The sequence below is a fragment of the Notothenia rossii genome (assembly GCF_949606895.1).
Source record: "Notothenia rossii genome assembly, chromosome: 6".
Classification (NCBI taxonomy): Eukaryota; Metazoa; Chordata; class Actinopteri; order Perciformes; family Nototheniidae; genus Notothenia; species Notothenia rossii.
In genome coordinates this window covers 85094333-85113273 of record NC_136909.1, presented here as the reverse complement: position 1 = coordinate 85113273, position 18941 = coordinate 85094333, and the positions used below count along the sequence as shown (strand labels likewise).

General features: G+C 41.2%; 1 protein-coding gene across 1 annotated transcript in view; it reads left to right on the top strand.

Moving 5' to 3' along the window:
* The window catches only part of itsn1 (intersectin 1 (SH3 domain protein)), a 60415-nt gene that overhangs the window by 37581 nt on the left and 3893 nt on the right, over positions 1-18941 (top strand). The window contains exons 16-25 of the mRNA XM_079691116.1: positions 229-453; positions 4417-4500; positions 9632-9768; positions 11344-11651; positions 14524-14681; positions 16175-16189; positions 17029-17273; positions 17845-18019; positions 18183-18269; positions 18672-18820. Coding sequence (XP_079547242.1) covers positions 229-453; positions 4417-4500; positions 9632-9768; positions 11344-11651; positions 14524-14681; positions 16175-16189; positions 17029-17273; positions 17845-18019; positions 18183-18269; positions 18672-18820 — 1583 coding nt within the window. The remainder of the gene's footprint in view (positions 1-228; positions 454-4416; positions 4501-9631; positions 9769-11343; positions 11652-14523; positions 14682-16174; positions 16190-17028; positions 17274-17844; positions 18020-18182; positions 18270-18671; positions 18821-18941) is intronic.

Below are 18941 nucleotides of genomic sequence, written 5' to 3'. Positions count from 1 at the left end.
ATCAGAAACAATGCTTGACTGTTTTGGACGTAATATGGTCGGTGCATGTTTACATTAGCATCGCTAACACTCAGAGCTGACCTGTACTGCACAGAGCATGTGTGTGAAGAAGCAGGAAATAAAAAGGAAGTCACCTTGTGGTGTAACCCATGGATGTATAATAAGAACTGGATACAGCGTGGGAGGCGGGGTCTCGTTCATTCCTATGAGAGCTGCTCATTGGCGCAGGAAGACAAAATAGCCCAACTTTTGAGAGAGCAAAACGTCACAGATTACCCATCATGTGTCTGTGTGTGTGTGTGTGTTTGTTCAGGTGACAGCCTGTCGTCGCTGCAGAAGGCGGTGGAGCAGAAGGAGAGCAGCAGACAGCAGCTCAGAGATCAGCTGGACGCCGTGGAGAGAGAGACCCGCGCAAAACTGCTGGAGATAGACGCGTTCAACACCCAGCTGAAGGTAGACAGCTCTCTAACTCAGTAACACGACACATAGAGGGAAGGTCAGGTCCGTCTTCATATAAAGATTAAAACTCCTCATGAACCAAGTATTAAACAAACTAACTTGGCCGAGTTCAGCTGGATGCAGTGGACTGATTAACAGACAAGTGAAGTGTTCCGATTCATATTAAGATGAAGAGTTACCCGACAATATGTCATAAAGGTAGAAGAGAACAAGTTCAAAACGTCCCTACTCTTTAGTTTGGGCTCTCTTTACTTTGATCTTACGGGTGAACTCTCAGTATATCCATAGTTTAAGTCCTTTGAACATTATCCCTAAATAATTCATATGGGGAATCTATTTGGACTTTTTGAAAATTAGATTCTCAAAGTACAGAACTCTCAATTCAACACGTCCTTCAATCTGAAGCACATTTCTTTGTTTGTTCACTTAACATAAAAACCAAAGGAGATGCCTGATCATATAGAACATACTTATCTGTTGTTGAGTTGATTCATGGCTGTTGTGCTTTCAACTCACTCAAAATGAATATTTAACAAAACTCGCTAACCCAGTAAATGTTTTGCTTCAGAGAATATTTGATCTGTGTAGCTTTAAATCCTGTCCTATCCTTCATCATAACCCATCCTCACGCTAGTTCAACACGTTTATAATGTTATCTGATGTGTCTCACTGTTAATATCTGACCACGATATCTGTGTTTGTATTCACACTGAACAAAATGAAACACAACTCTTTTGTTTTTGCTCAAATTTCTAACGGTTGAAATAAATACTTCACTTTTTCAATTAAGAAAGGAAGGATTGTGTGTGCATAGAAAACAACTTTTATTTCAAATAATGGAGTGAAAACAGAAGTGCTTGTGTTTTTTGTTCAGTGTATTTTAATGTGGTACTTCTATGTGTGTATTAGGCGCTTTCACACCGGAGTACTTGTTTAGTTCCGATCAGTGGTTGCGTTAGACTTTTTCGTTGGACAGGATCGTAACATTTCCGTCATAATCCATTATTACCCGTCATTTGATTTGTCATGTTGTAATGATGAGATGAGATATATTTATGTTTGGGTACTGAGCAGCAAATGTTACTTCAATCATTTTTTTTTTATGATTCATACAGAACTTTTAAGGGCATGGAGAAAAAAAAAGATGAACAGAGACACCGACCGTGTGGTCACTTTTCATGTCAACATGAATGATTTATTTGTTCCTGCACTGACAGCACAGCAGAGGGGGGCAGAGGCCGCTAAAGACACCGGGATCATTGTGCCTAAACAGGCAAATATGAACAATCCCATCGTTTTAAATGAGACGATTACAATCAAAATATGAACAAAACATTTACAAGAACAACTCAATTGATCTGCTGTGGCCTGAACGCTGATTTCTGCATCGTCGTGCACCCTCGGACAAATCCGCTACTCATCTTAGCTTTTCTACAGATGTCGCAGAACATTTTGCCATCCTCCCTCCTCAGCCACTTAAACTTTTGCTCCCACTGAACCTACTCCCGCTTGAACTCCTTGCCACTTGCTTGCCCCTCTGCCGCTGGCTGAACGTTATCAGTTTTAGTCTCACTGGCTTGTCCCTCCTCCTCCACCTCCACCGCATCAATCCCTCTTGTTTCACCTCGTTTATCCACACCATCACAATGACTGGGCTTATTAAAAAAGCTTCGGACGATCAGCTGCCGTGACATTTTGCGATTGCTAAAGCCGGTTACACAACGAGGTAATCAACGAGGTCAAAAACAAGACTAGACAATAGCTACTTAATACACACACACTCACCACCAACTGGAAAGGGGTGTGAATGACTACATAATTGTTACAGACCACAGTAGAGTAGATCGCCCTCAGTCGACCTGGCCACTAAGGATGTAATATAATGTGGGCCGCTGGTGGACATTTTGGCGCTGTTCTGAGTTGTGTTCTAATCTGTCAAAATGACGGACTGCTTTCAGATTTTTCCGTCATTGTTAGAAAAAATCAGTTATTGACGGAAAATATTGGGTTAACGCGACCCCTGGTTCCGATAGTTCCTGGGGTTTTGCGTTCACACCAAAAAGAGAACTCAGTTCAGAGAACTTTTACCCCCTTTGTAGTCCCTGCTAGAGAGGTGGTACTTTCCTGGGGAGAAAAAAGTTGAAATTACTGATTGGCTGGGCGAATTGCAAACTACACCCCGTAAAACTCCGAAAAGTTTTTTGATGCCGCCATTTTATTTGCTGGCATTAGCATTATTAGCATTAGCATTAGTCCCACGCACCAACGGAGAGAGAATAACTTATGACAACACAAAAGAAAACATGGGAGCGGTGGAGATGAGGAGGTGTCGGCGTTCTGGCCGTTAACTCGGAAGGCTTCAGTAGAAGCTGCTGGGAGTCCCAGCAGCTTCTACTGAAGCCAGTCCCCAACTCCGGGGACTTCCGGCCGGGGACTCCGGGTGGCAGTATACGCCGTGAAGTTGTTTGCGGCCTGCCAGTAAACCCAAAGCAGAAGAAGAAGAAGTGACGTCAGCGGCTTCATTTGCCTAATCCTCCCCGAGGAACTTATTCCGGTGTGAACGCGATCAGCTCTTAGTTCCATGGGGGAACTAAGAGCTGGGAACTAAGTGCTGGGAACTAAGTACTTGGTGTGAAAGCGGTTTGTTGCTGTGTTTTTGGAGAGAGCTAGCTGTGCACAGGAACTCACTGAGGAAGGTTTTATTCCTTAAAGTGTTGCATCACAGCGGTTTGTTTATGTTTCCTGGACCACATTGTGTCCTGCTCTGTCTCTAGAGTCAGGTCAGAGAGAGGAGTATTAATCCTGTGGTCTGTTACTACAAGGAGGAGGAGGAGGAAGAGGAAGAGGAAAAGGAGGAGGAGGAGGAAGATAAAGGAGCAGACACAAAACAGACCTCAATAAATAGAGGGCTTATCTAATAAAGATGCATCCCAGTCTTCTTCCGTATGAAAGTAATTTGAGTAAGCAGCAAAAAGCCTTCAAGCCACACACAGTCCTCCCTCACTGGTGTTTATTTACAAGACAGATTACATACTCTTTCATTAATACCACCATTTTGGTTAATGTGGATATCATTGGACGATGCTGAGCTTGTGTTTCTGTTCATAACGATGTCATATGACCGTGTCGTCAGGCAGTGTCCAAAAGAGTCTAATTACGTCGTGCCAGTAAGAGGCTGGACGTCTGTAAATGTGGATCGAAACCAGTTTTTGACCGTTTAATTTAATCGGGAAATGCAGTGTCATTGCCAGTGTGTCCGCGTGCTCCACTAGCACCCCCCGTCAAGGCTCGCCGGCAGTACACTTTCCGTCACAGGAACACGCTTTGCTGGCGGCGAAAAGAATCCCACCAGACTCCTTTGCCCCTCCAACTGAGGGATGTCCTTGTCCTTTTTATTTTTTTGGACGCCCTCGGATCGAGTTCAGGGTGTTCCGAGCTGAATAAAGTCGTCAAATAACGGGAAGACGCCCCCCTGGCGGAAACGCTGGTCATTGCATATGGTCTCCTTTTGAATCATCAAGTCAGTGGTGGATCAGTCGAAATACAATTTTAATGCTTTAATTTTCTTTACTAGTTTTACCTGCAAGTTTATTTGGTCTCCATAAAAATAATTGTTATTTTATGGAGTCAGAACTACGATTTCCTTGCATAGGAACTTGGTTCATTGGATAAACGTCCACTATAGGTGTGATCTCTGCAAAGCAAGCTATAGTCCACAGAGATGTGAACATTGTTTTTACGTTTCTGCCGTCCACCTTCCTCTCCACAAAATCTCTTCTGTCCTCTTTACCCACTGGGACTCTTTCCCAATGCTTTTTCTACGCGCTGTCCTTCTCCTGCTTTGAGTTCCCTTCCTGCTTCTTCTTCACCCTTTATCATATGCTTTGTTTAATTCTCACAATTAAACCCTTCCTTTCTTTATTTTTTCTACCCCTTTTTTCATTGGCCTTCTGCCAGTCTCTGTGTGAGTTCTATGCCAACCACTGTTCGAGGATAGAGGCCCTGCGACGCCAGCTTCAGGACGAACAGAGAGGCAGACAGGTAGAGACGCTGCCACCGCTGGACTGGGGTGGTACTGCAGCTGGGATACACTGTACTGTTAACTAATCATAGAGTGGTGCAGGAATGAGTCCTAAAGAAACCCAAAACAAATCAGCATTTCCAGTTCTCTCGTCTGGAAGTCAATTGTTTGAAAGTGTTCAAGTCTGAATTAAGATCTGTGGTTAACACAAGCTGAAGAGATTTCTATTCTAAGACATCAAATACGCTCACAAGTGTCTAAATAAGATGTACAATAAACACTTTATTACTTGTTAACGTTACCGGCTCCTTTGACACCTTTTTACATTTTCTAACAGTTTAAAATACTGCTACTTATTTTTACCATTTGTTTTTTCTTATAATCTTTTACGAACGTGTACCTAACTTTTTATTTAATTTATGAATATACTTTTTTTCTATTTTATATGCACTTTTGCTGCTGTAACTTCCCAGCTTCATAGTATTTTAATATGTTGTTAATATGTGGAGATTATCCTGCTGATCAAAACGTGTAAATATCATAAACGTGTGTTTGCCACAGATCTTATTTTCTGCAGTAGTCCAAATCGATGGAAAACCCCATTGGCTTTTTGTCGAGGGAGTGCTTGCATTGATACACAAGTCCATTATCACGCCACCACTCTACATAAAGTATCCTAATATCAAGATCAGCTGATTTTGCATTTGAATTTGAATACCTCTTCCTGCTCTGGCAGTCTATTTGAGAAGTAAAGCACACAACGGCACCAGACTACTTATGGGGCATTTCCACTGCAGGGCCTCGCGCGGCTTAGTACGGTACAGTTAGGCCTTGGTAGGCCAGGCTCACTTTATGCTGCGTTTCCATTACAGTTTAGTAGCTGGGGCAGTAACTATAGTAACGCAGTGTAGGCGGAGCCGTGACGTCATCTTCAATGCGAACCACAAAACCAACATCAGCCGTTAGCTGTTAGCCCTCAGAGCTCAGAGCTCCTCATATCTGTTCAGAAACTAGACAAAAGTGAAACAAGTACAAACCACAGACTGTCTGTGTCATGGAGAATACAGTCGCTGGTTTATTTATGTCTGTAGGCCGTTGTTGTGAGTGTGGACGGTCGGAGCATATACTGCGTTAGCTTAGCCGACCTCCTTTCAGAAAACACGCATTTTAAAAGGCTTTTCGCCTGCCGTCTGTCTGCAGACTTGTCAAAGCGTTAATTCATGGTTTTTACTAACCGGTATCAGTATGTTGTTACTTCGGCATCATTTAAAAACGTGTATTACAATTAAATCACGGTCAAATATGTTCATTTTGTTGTAGTTGTTGCCCCCTTGCCAGCGATTCTCTCAGTAGTTTAGCATATTCAGCCCGGTTGTTGGCCCGGAAAGAACCTGGATTTTGGAAAGCCAGAAAAACTGTGAAACAGTAACCGTTAGCCGGAACTACGCCTAGTGGAAACGCAACAAAAAAACGGGCCGGGTTTGGCACGGCACGCTTAAACCGTACTACAGTGGAAATGCTCCATAAGTGTTTTAGTCAAAGGCTTCTTTAACACCGACGAACCAGACTTTTAAACGGCCTTGGTTTTTGCAGACATTTCCCCATGTTGTGCAGTGTGCTGCCCCTCTCCCAGACACACATGTTTTCCCAGCCAGTCGAGCTGTGAATGGTTTGATTACTGAAAAGCACTCATGTACTGATTTCAGTGTGCTGTTGTTTTTCCTAATCTCACGAATCGCCAAAGAAGCACTTAATACAGTCGAATCCAGAAGAAATAGATGCAAAATTCAACATGTCTGCAACATTAGTTAATTAATAACTTATACACTAGTTGTATTAGACAGGAGCTTGCTTCTTAATTAATAATATATGGAAAAACATTGTTAGCCTACATATTTTTGGACAGCTTTATGGTTGGGATGCTGCAATTTCCCCAATGTTGGATGATTAAAGGATTTCCTATTCTACTAAAAACAGGGAGGAAACCAATATTAGCCGCATGACGAAATACCTCCAGAGATATTTATTTACCAGATTATTAGTTTCTTTTAAAATGGAGGATATATTAATGTGAAGGAAATGTGGTTGTGTCCGCAATATATATCTAACCTAACAACCTACTAAACACATCAAAACACTAACTTAACTTCCAACTCTTTTCTAATAGAGCCAGGTCTGCTCAGGCTTTTTGCACACGGCACTAACTGGGCTGTTGCCACCTTCAGTCTGTTCTTTATAACAACCTGACAGTAGTAACGGCTCATTACTCATCAGGGTGAGTCACAAGAGCCTCTCCTCACATGAGTCAGGCCGTTTGTTGGTTTAATCTGTAGTGAGAGAAAACTGTCAGGGATTCAAATATGTGTTCAGGTAACTGGAAAGCAGTTTTAAATGAATTGGGACAATGAAAGCAAATATCAAATGTTCCTAAAGGTATACTAGATAATGTATAGGTCTTAAACTGAAATGCAAAGTAAGATTAGACACATTTTAACACAAAAAGCTAATGTCTGTTAGTCTAATATTAAGATGTATACAGCCATATATGAATTTATTTACATTTAACAAACATATATATGACATCATATTAACAAAGGTCCCTTACAAGAGGAATTGTCTAATATTTTTATTTCTGAAAAACATCAGGAAGTTCAAATTAACTCCAAAACAACTCCTTTAATTCCTTAATGCGTGGATATGTTTTGAAGCATTACCTGTCTGTGAGTGTGTGTCCGTGTCTACAGTATGATTGAGTCTGTGTGTGTGTGTGTTCGTTTCAGTGCCAGGAGCAGGGGCAGATACAGGAGTGTGTGTCAGCCGTCAGGGTGTGTCTGGCTCGGCTAGACTACGTTATAAAGGTCTTCACAACTCCCTTCCCCTCCCTTCTTCTTCTCTTTATTTCATTTTCATATCCCCCCCATGTCTCTTCATCCTCATCTCTTTCTCAAATCTTATTTTCTTTGACACTTTTTTCTAATCCCTTCATCTCTAATATTCTATGTTCTCTGTCTTCTTTCTTTTTAGCGGCCCTTATTTACACTAATTAGCCAGTTAGCTAACAATGCTCCAATAGTTGATGCTGTGCGCAGTTGTAATGCTAAACTAGCGGTCTTGTACGGTGGCCCTGAGGGTCAAAACACATTTTTGAAAGCACAAAACGTATTACTATTTGAGTTTTGACCCTCAGGGCCACCATAGCCTTGCTAGATTAGCAGGCGTACTAGATTAGATGACTTTATGCTACTACTACACTGTGAGGTAATGCTACTTCCTGTGTGCTACCAGACGATGTTTCAGCCAGACAAGCATGTGAGAGGCTAACATGCTGTGTGTGTGTGTGTGTGTGTGTGTGTGTGTGTGTGTGTGTGTGTGTGTGTGTGTGTGTGTGTGTGTGTGTGTGTGTGTGTGTGTGTGTGTGTGTGTGTGTGTGTGTGTGTGTGTGTGTGTGTGTGTGTGTGTGTGTGTGTGTGTGTGTGTGTGTGTGTGTGTGTGTGTGTGTGTGTGTGTGTGTGTGTGTGTGTGTGTGTGTGTGTGTGTGTTGTGTGTGTGGAGGCAAAGTCCCTTTCTTTCTGGTGTCACATATGGGACTTATTTTAGGGGGACTGCATAGTTTTCTCCTTAAAATGTATTTAAAAAGTCCTTTGGCAGTTCAAGAAAGTCACACTTTATCGTGGTAACATTTAGTTGTGTGTGAAAAAACGTAAACATAAATGTGTACTTATATTGTATCCTCTTTTATAATAACATGATAACAGTTACTCGTTATCTCCCGCACTTATTTATTCCAAAATAATATCCCCTTGTGTCTCAACATTAGGGGAGGGTCTTTGTCTCTCATGTTGTCTCATGTCCTCCACTTCCTGCTTCAGATTGTTCTCTCTCTCTCTCTCTCTCTCTCTCTCTCTCTCTCTCTCTCTCTCTCTCTCTCTCTCTCTCTCTCTCTCCAGAGTTGTAGTTTTATCTCCTCCGTCCGACCAAAACGTTAGTCGTTTTGGCTGAAACACAAAACAGCTGCCTTGTCGCTATAGTAACAGAGTGTGTTCTAATGGCACAGCTGGTTGTCATGACTACACGGCATCCCCCTGTTTTGTCCCGCCCTCTTTGTGCAAGCTCCGCCCCCTCCAACATGGCCGCCTGCAGCCCTGTGTTTTGGGCCCCAACCCTCCCACTTTAACTCTAAACTGGAGACCAGGACTAACTTCTAAATGTCTGTTAAAGTCAACGATCAAGTTCCCACAGTGCTGAAGAAGTGTATAGCCGCCCGCTGAAGAAGTGTATAGCCGCCCGCTGAAGAAGTGTATAGCCGCCCGCTGAAGAAGTGTAGAGCCGCCCGGAGATGCTCTGTGTTTTCCTATAGCTGTTGTTTCCACTATCTTCCTGTGCAATTTATTTTCTATTTTGTTGACTCTCGAACTTCAAGGCCCCATGTCATGGCCATTTCTACTGATCATAATTCCATTGTTGAGGTCTACTAGAATACATTTATATTGTTCAATGTTCCAAACTCACATTGGTTTCTCAAACAGCATCTCTGTATAGTATGTGTATTCACTCTCTGTCCTACACGGCTTGTTGGAGCTCCTGCCCCCCCACGTTTTTCATATGTTGATTGATTGATTTAGGAATTAAACTAGAGTATTTAAGCAAAATACTGAATTTTTTTCGCCAGTTTTTGTTAAAGCGTGTCCTTTTTTCTTTAAGAGCTTGATCACATATCACAATATACCCCGAAAAACCTTTACAGTCTGCAACCAACACCCAAAAATAAACCTCTGTTAAATGACTCACTACATCTTAATTTATCGTTTCCTGTCTCCTACAGTTGACCTTCTGATTTGCAGCAGCGAGGATTTCTAGCTCTAAAGCAAAAGCAATTAGCTGCTCGTTTAGATGGTTAAAATTCAATTAAATGCCATGGTTACCAGCTAGGAGATTTCATTACTTTAAACAAAGCTGATGATTACCTCAGTGACACAGTTATAGGGGCGGGGCTTGCCTTGATCACCTGACTAACCCATGCTGCTGCTGCTGCTGTTGTTGTTGTTGTTGTTGTTGTTTGTGGTCGATGGTAACCCGTAGCAACCAGCCCTTTTGATCTCCCACCTCCTCCTCACCGCTGTTCCTTTCCTGTTTCCCCATGATGCTTTGCAGGAGCTGCGGGAGATCCACAGTCGGCAGCAGAGGCAGAAACAGAGGGATCTGGACGGAGACACACACTCACTGACACACACACACTCTCACCTACACACACCCATCGAGAGGAAGTCTGCCGAGCTGCAGGACGGCAGGTAATGGAGTCCACAATGAGAGGCTTTTAATGGGAACGAGCTAGGCATGGGACGATATCAACAGTTACTTCATCACTTTATTTTATTCTATTTGTCTTTATTTGTACCTTGTGTGAATCCTGTTTTTAACTCTGACCCTGTCGCTGCTATAAACGCCTGAATCTCCCCAAGGGGATACATAAAGTTCCATCTTTTCTTTTTTATTATACTACGTTATTATCCCAATAATCATCAACATATGCCGCAAACTTTTAAATTGGCATTACAGAACACAGGAATCACTTTGACTTACTACTAAGATAGCATACTTATTAATCCCAAGGCCTCCCTACATACACTGAACAAAAATATAAACGCAACACTTTTGTTTTTGCTCCCATTTTTCATGAGATGAACTCAAAGATCTAAAACATTTTCTAAATACACAAAATAACCATTTCTCTCAAATATTGTTCACAAATCTGAACAAATCTGTGATAGTGAGCACTTCTCCTTTGCCGAGATAATCCATCCCACCTCACAGGTGTGGCAGATCAAGATGCTGATTAGACAGCATGATTATTGCACAGGTGTGCCTTAGGCTGGCCACAATAAAAGGCCACTCTGAAACGTGCAGTTTTGCTTTATTGGGGGGGTCTGAGGGGCTCCGAAAACCCTAGGGTTAAACCCTAACCCTAACATGTGACCCATTGAGCATGTTTGGGATGCTCTGGATCGGCGTATACGACAGCGTGTTCCAGTTCCTGCCAATATCCAGCAACTTGGCACAGCCATTGAAGAGGAGTGGACCAACATTCCACAGGCCACAATCAACAACCTGATCAACTCTATGTGAAGGAGATGTGTTGCACTGCGTGAGGCAAATGGTGGTCACACCAGATACTGACTGGTTTTCGGACCCCCCCAGACCCCCCCAATAAAGCAAAAATGCATGTTTCAGAGTGGCCTTTTATTGTGGCCAGCCTAAGGCACACCTGTGCAATAATCATGCTGTCTAATCAGCATCTTGATATGCCACACCTGTGAGGTGGGATGGATTATCCCGGCAAAGGAGAAGTGCTCACTATCACAGATTTTTTCAGATTTGTGAACAATTTTTGAGAGAAATGGTTATTTTGTGTATGTAGAAAATGTTTTAGATCTTTGAGTTCATCTCATGAAAAATGGGAGCAAAAACAAAAGTGTTGCGTTTATATTTTTGTTCAGTGTAGATACATGATTAATATCCTATGAATATATAAGTCTATGTATTGAATGGTAACATTGTGGGATTTCTTACACGATGAGTCCTGTATTGTTTAAATCAGGCTTTATGATCCACTTCTTTACTTTGATAGGAAGCTAGAAAGCGTTTGTAAGTCACCCTGAGGATATGAATGAATATCCCAATGATGGAAATGAACCCGAATCAAGCACTGACTTGAATTGCAATCTGCTTAAATATCCCATATGTTATCACATAGTACGGACATTGTCATCTCTTGTATTCTACCTCAACAAGTTGTGTATGTTATCCATGGCATTAAAATAAGAGTTTGTTTGATCAGTTCACATTCCTGTCTCTTTTCTCACCAGGTTGTCCGCAGAGGAAGGCATGTCCTGGAGGGAAGAAGCAGGAAGTTCTGCGTCCAATAATCCCACCCCCCCCTCCGTCTCTGCACCCCACGCCTGGCTCAACAGAGTCACTCTGGAGGAGGAGGAGAGGAAGAGGAGGGGCATGATGGAGGCGGAGGAAGAGGAAGAGGAGGAGGAGGAAGAGGATCAGAAGGGAGCAGCAGGGTCTTCAGAGGAGAAGGAGGACGAGGGGAGAGGGAAGATGGAGATGCAGGAGAAGCTGAGCAAACTGTTCAGCAGCCAGCCGGGGGATCCATGGGGGCCAACAGGTGGGCTACTACATATAATGTGTGTATTAAATATATAACAAGTGCTGTTACAGTGTGTGCAATCAATACGATACGATGATACTTTAAGGGTCAGATCAATTCTGAAATGCTCCTTGCATCACAGCAGCTCCATGTGTAACATCCACAGACAGACATCAAGACACAATACATGAACAACAAACATTTAACATAACAGCAGGATCAGTGAGAGAAAAGCTGCTCAGAGAGCCTTCAGCGTGCATCTGATCTGGATTCAGCTCTGCGTTCACTGAGAGGATGGACTGGAGCACAAAGGATGCTTCAGGCTGACTTGAGATCATTAGTGTTATTACACTGTGCATTAAAGAGAGTATACGTGTTATTACACTTCATGCATTAAAGAGAGTATACGTGTTATTACACTTCATGCATTAAAGAGAGTATACGTGTTATTACACTTCATGCATTAAAGAGAGTATACGTGTTATTACACTTCATGCACTAAAGAGAGTATACATGTTATTACACTTCATGCATTAAAGAGAGTATACGTGTTATTACACTTCATGCATTAAAGAGAGTATACGTGTTATTACACTTCATGCACTAAAGAGAGTATACGTGTTATTACACTTCATGCACTAAAGAGAGTATACGTGTTATTACACTTCATGCATTAAAGAGAGTATACGTGTTATTACACTTCATGCACTAAAGAGAGTATACGTGTTATTACACTTCATGCATTAAAGAGTATACGTGTTATTACACTTCATGCATTAAAGAGAGTATACGTGTTATTACACTTCATGCATTAAAGGGAGTATACGTGTTATTACACTTCATGCACTAAAGAGAGTATACGTGTTATTACACTTCATGCACTAAAGGGAGTATACGTGTTATTACACTTCATGCACTAAAGAGAGTATACGTGTTATTACACTTCATGCACTAAAGAGAGTATACGTGTTATTACACTTCATGCACTAAAGAGAGTATACGTGTTATTACACTTCATGCATTAAAGAGAGTATACGTGTTATTACACTTCATGCACTAAAGAGAGTATACGTGTTATTACACTTCATGCACTAAAGAGAGTATACGTGTTATTACACTTCATGCATTAAAGAGAGTATACGTGTTATTACACTTCATGCATTAAAGAGAGTATACGTGTTATTACACTTCATGCACTAAAGAGAGTATACGTGTTATTACACTTCATGCATTAAAGAGAGTATACGTGTTATTACACTTCATGCACTAAAGAGAGTACACGTGTTATTACACTTCATGCATTAAAGAGAGTATACGTGTTACACTTTGTGCACTAAAGAGAGTATACGTGTTATTACACTTCATGCACTAAAGAGAGTATACGTGTTATTACACTTCATGCACTAAAGAGAGTATACGTGTTATTACACTTCATGCACTAAAGAGAGTATACGTGTTATTACACTTCATGCATTAAAGAGAGTATACGTGTTATTACACTTCATGCACTAAAGAGAGTATACGTGTTATTACACTTCATGCATTAAAGAGAGTATACGTGTTATTACATTTCATGCACTAAAGAGAGTATACGTGTTATTACACTTCATGCATTAAAGAGAGTATACGTGTTATTACACTTCATGCACTAAAGAGAGTATACGTGTTATTACACTTCATGCACTAAAGAGAGTATACGTGTTATTACACTTCATGCACTAAAGAGAGTATACGTGTTATTACACTTCATGCACTAAAGAGAGTATACGTGTTATTACACTTCATGCATTAAAGAGAGTATACGTGTTATTACACTTCATGCACTAAAGAGAGTATACGTGTTATTACACTTCATGCACTAAAGAGAGTATACGTGTTATTACACTTCACGCACTAAAGAGAGTATACGTGTTATTACACTTCACGCACTAAAGAGAGTATACGTGTTATTACACTTCACGCATTAAAGAGAGTATACGTGTTATTACACTTCATGCATTAAAGAGAGTATACGTGTTATTACACTTCATGCACTAAAGAGAGTATACGTGTTATTACACTTCACGCACTAAAGAGAGTATACGTGTTATTACACTTCACGCACTAAAGAGAGTATACGTGTTATTACACTTCATGCATTAAAGAGAGTATACGTGTTATTACACTTCATGCATTAAGGAGAGTATACGTGTTATTACACTTCATGCATTAAGGAGAGTATACGTGTTATTACACTGTGTGCATTAACCCTAGCACAAGTAGAGTGTCTGACAGTTGTATAAGGAACCAAAGGATTGTATCTACATCCTTAAAATATATTCAATAGGTTTCTGAATTTAGTTGCTAAAAACATACAGACTCCTCAAGAACACGAAGCGTTATGTCACGCTAGTTTTTGATACAAATTCATAGCTTGATAAGGTTTAAAGAAGTACTCTTATTCTTTACTTTAGAAACAGCCTACAGTCTATAAATACTCCATTACGTAAAGTCAAAGTCCTGATTTCTCAATGTAACTTTAAATAAATATTATACTCAAGAACAAGTATGAGAAAAATGTTACAGCTACCTCTTGTCCGGCAGTGGCTCAGTCAGTAGGGGCTTGGACTGGGAGACGTAGGGTCGCTGGTTCAAGTCCCCGAACAGACCTAAATATGGGGTGCGGACTGCTTCTTGGAGAGGTCCCAGCTCACCTCCTGCCCTGCCGTGGTGCCCGTGAGCAAGGCACCAGACATTTCACTGTGTGCTGTGTGCTCTGCATGTGTGACCATTAAAGGTCCCAATTCTATTTTATTCTAGTATAAAGTGTGTTGTTAGAGTTTGACGAGCAGCAGGCATTAACGCTTAATTATACTCTGTGTTAATTATATTGTAATCTGTTTCTTCACAGTGGAGAAGGGTCCGGTTCCCAACCTGTTCGAGCAGAAGACTCCGGTCAGCAGCTTCGACCAGCAGACGTCCGTGAAGGTGGTTTACTACAGAGCTCTGTATCCGTTTGATGCTCGCAGCCACGATGAGATCAGCATCGCCCCGGGAGACGTCATCATGGTACGCAGTATAAACACAAACTTAACGACCATACACTTGCATCCTTAGGTCGTCTAACGTCGGTACAGGAACACAGGAGGAAGTCTGTCATGTCTGTAGCAGCTCGAACAAGGAAGAGGAAACAAACATATATTTTTTTTACAGGAGGAAGAAGATGGTGGCAGGATTTAGCAAAACACCGTCAGGGAATTTAATCAAATGTTTTCACTCGTTAATTTGGTATTTTTATTTTATGTTATCAACAGCCTTAAAATAACAATTTATAACATGAGAAATGTATTTCTTACGACAGTGAACGGCTTTGTTGTGTCTGTAGCAGCTCGAATAAGACAAACTAACTGATCAATACACGCATACAACATGAGATTATTTATTATTAATAAGTGAAGGCTTACAGAATATAATGTACTTAATGATTTAGGTCTCACACCTACGTACATGCAAATTGATAAATCTGCCCTTTAATCGATTGACGAAGACGCACTGATATCAGAATACAAACCCCCTCGTTCTGATGTTGTTGGCCATCAATATTTGACGTTAAATATCAATATATGTGAGCACTATTTAGCTTTGAATATATTCCAGTATTACATTGTTATGGTCAATTTTGAAGATGTATCAGCAATCGAGCGTAGGTCATTTGTAAATCCGAGGGGATCGTGATTGCAGCCAGAAATACAATGAGTGCATCTTTAAGTGTGTCTTTGTAACACAGTTATAATAACAAAAAAAATTAACAATAGGCCGTTAGGACTCTTAACGTAAAGATTAGATTCATAAAAAACGTATTAGGTTAAGGTTTCAATAGCTGTTTTAAAAGTGACTATGAAATACAAAGATATTCCCACAAGACCAACAACGTTTTAAATTTGGGAGGACTTAACCGTGTGTGTGTGTGTGTGTGTGTGTGTGTGTGTGTGTGTGTGTGTGTGTGTGTGTGTGTGTGTGTGTGTGTGTGTGTGTGTGTGTGTGTGTGTGTGTGTGTGTGTGTGTGTGTGTGTGTGTGTGTACACGGTGTGTGTGTACGGTGTGTGTACGGTGTGTGTGTACGGTGTGTGTGTGTGTACGGTGTGTGTGTGTACGGTGTGTGTACGGTGTGTGTACGGTGTGTGTGTGTGTGTGTGTGTGTACGGTGTGTGTGTGTGTGTGTTAGAGAGAGAGAGAGGTGTGTGTGTGTGTGTGTGTGTGTGTGTGTGTGTGTGTGTGTGTGTGTGTGTGTGTGTGTGTGTGTGTGTGTGTGTGTGTGTGTGTGTGTACGGTGTGTGTGTGTGTGTGTGTGTGTGTGTGTGTGTGTGTGTGTGTGTGTGTGTGTGTGTGTGTGTGTGTGTGTGTACGGTGTGTGTGTGTGTGTGTGTGTGTGTGTGTGTGTGTGTGTGTGTGTGTGTGTGTGTGTGTGTGTGTGTGTGTGTGTGTGTGTGTGTGTGTGTGTGTGTGTGTGTGTGTGTGTGTGTATTAACTGTTTCTTCTCTCTTCTGCTGTGCTAACTGAAGGTGAAGGGGGAGTGGGTAAGTTGTCGTTGTTGTTGACCCCGCCCAGTGTTGTGCCTCCACCAATCACAAGCCAGCTTTCACTTGAACTCTCGCTGTCATTGGCTCATCTCACGTCATCTCCACGTTCATTCATTTGCCAGTGGATGAATGGTTTTTGTCGTTTTTGTACGAAATCATTCTAATCTGACGTGTACATGTTGTTATGCTTGATTTGTTTTCACAGTTATTGAGAAGAATGATGATATGCTGTGATTTTAAAGTTATTCAATGTTAAGTGGAAGGAAACGCTACTTTGAGTTAGCTTACCTTAGCATAAACAAAAATACAATAACTATATTTTGTATTACCAGCAAACACACTTCAACATAAATGGATTAGACAGCTTCATTTCTATTCAAAACACATTGGAAGTTCATCTGCTTTTACAAAAGATTTACAAAAAAATCGTAAAGAAATGGAAATAAAAATGTATATTTAAAAGGGATTTTTTACTTCCAGTGAAGTTACCTGCCTTAGGTTTTAAAATGAGATGTTTTATATGAGTAGCATTACTGAGTTAGGCAGATTATTCATTATAAGAGTATGGTTGTTATGATAGAAACAATTTCAAGTTAATTTCTCTTACTCGATAATTGTATTAATTTCTGTAATTGTGCTTTCTGTAGTTTCACCTCTGAACAGCTGTTGTTGTGTCCATTGTTATTGTGAATGTTGTACCTTGTATCTTGACACCCACACACACACACACACACACACACACACACACACACACACACACATCTCTATTAATAAAAAATCCCTGTGTGTGTCAGCATGCTTCCACTTCATCTAACCCCACCCCTCTGCTCTGATAGGTCGATGAGTCCCAGACGGGAGAACCTGGTTGGCTGGGAGGAGAGCTCAGGGGCCGCACTGGTTGGTTTCCCGCCAATTACGCTGAACGAATACCGGACAGCGAAGCACCAATCAGCTTGCGAGCAACCGCCTCGGCCCCTCCCACTTCCGCCCAGCAGCCAATGAGCACGCCTCCCCCTGCCCCGGGACACGCCTCCTCCTCCGCGCCCTCAGCCAATAGTAACTGGGCTGACTTCAACACCACGTGAGTCAACGAGCTGGTGGCAAATCATCAGAACCACTACACCAACTGTCTTTCCTTATTTGACGTTCAAAGTTTTTTTTTTCAGCTTTTCCCATGAATCTCTGAGTTTAAGTTACCATATTTAAGCGCTTTGAGCACACGGGAAAGCGCTATATAAATCACATGTATTATTATTATTATACTGTTTTTATATCAAGCATCTTTGAATACCTAGAAAAGGGGCTATATAAATCAGATTTACTCAAATTATTTTACGACGTCTTTACCGTAAAAAACAATAATCTAACTTAATTAAACACTTATCAACAGCCTCAAAATAACAATTTATAACATGATAAAGTTGCTTTTGAAAGGCTAAGTGACAAAACATATGTATTAAACAATATTTTAATCAAACAAAAAACTTTGTCCAATACATTGACACTTTAAAAAGTCATAATCCTACATAGCCACTACTGTCATCTAATCCTACAAATACAAATCAACTTTGTATATATGAGTGTAGCCTCACTTTAATCTGCCTCTGTGTTCTTTTTAATATAAATCTTTCCTTGGTGTGTTTTGTCTCCAGTTGGCCCTCTAACTCAGCCAGCCAATCAGAAAGCGAGGGCTGGGACGCATGGCCCACCTCTACGACCAATCAGAATCCTTCCCTCAGTGTTCCGTCGGCGCAGCTACGGCAACGCTCCGCCTTCACACCCGCTACCTTGACAACAGGCTCCTCCCCTTCTCCTGTGCTGGGCCAGGTAATAACATTATAGTCTCTTAAACTAAGTCCAAAATGTGTTTTAAATATATAATAAATCTGCTTTTTCACTAATAACCTTTTCTTTGTTTGATTATCGAGTTGTTGCTGTGTTTGTAGATTAAAATCTGTACTAATTATTGCCTTTCTTCTCTGTTTTTCAGGGGGAGAAGGTGGAGGGTCTTCAGGCTCAGGCTTTGTATCCCTGGAGGGCGAAGAAGGACAACCACCTTAACTTCAACAAAAATGAGGTAGAGGAGCCATTCCCTCATATTAATCCCACTATATATTACATTATCTTGATTAATAAGGTGTGTTCTCATTCATCCTTATAGTTGTGTGCTTTTACTTAAGTATAAACATATCTTGAAATATCCCAAACTCTTGAAATTGGTTGAAATTGATCGAAAAACTCATAACTAGTGCTTTATTTGTTGTATCCACTAGAAAAACATAAAAACAATGGATGTTAATAAGGATTTGCCTTTTATTGTTCTAGAAATGTGGGTACATATGCAACACATTTGGTTAAAATCACGCCTATTAACTGTTACCATATATTTTTCTATTGAGCATTTCTGTATTTCTATTAGATTGTAGTGATGTTGTACCGTATATATATCTCATTGTTTCCCTGCTATTCTTTACCGCAGGTCATCACGGTGTTGGAGCAGCAGGACATGTGGTGGTTAGGTGAACTGCAGACCGGACAGAGAGGCTGGTTCCCCAAAAGTTACGTCAAGCTCATCTCCCCCACCATGACACCCCCCCCGAGTACCGTCGCACGCAGCAAAAACCCAAGGTGGGTTACAATGTTGTTGTTAGAAAAATATCACTCGTCACCGGCTTGAGCTTAAATCTCAGGATCCATGTATTTGTGATCCTCTCCAGAATGGAAGTAGTCATCACATACAGAGCATCAA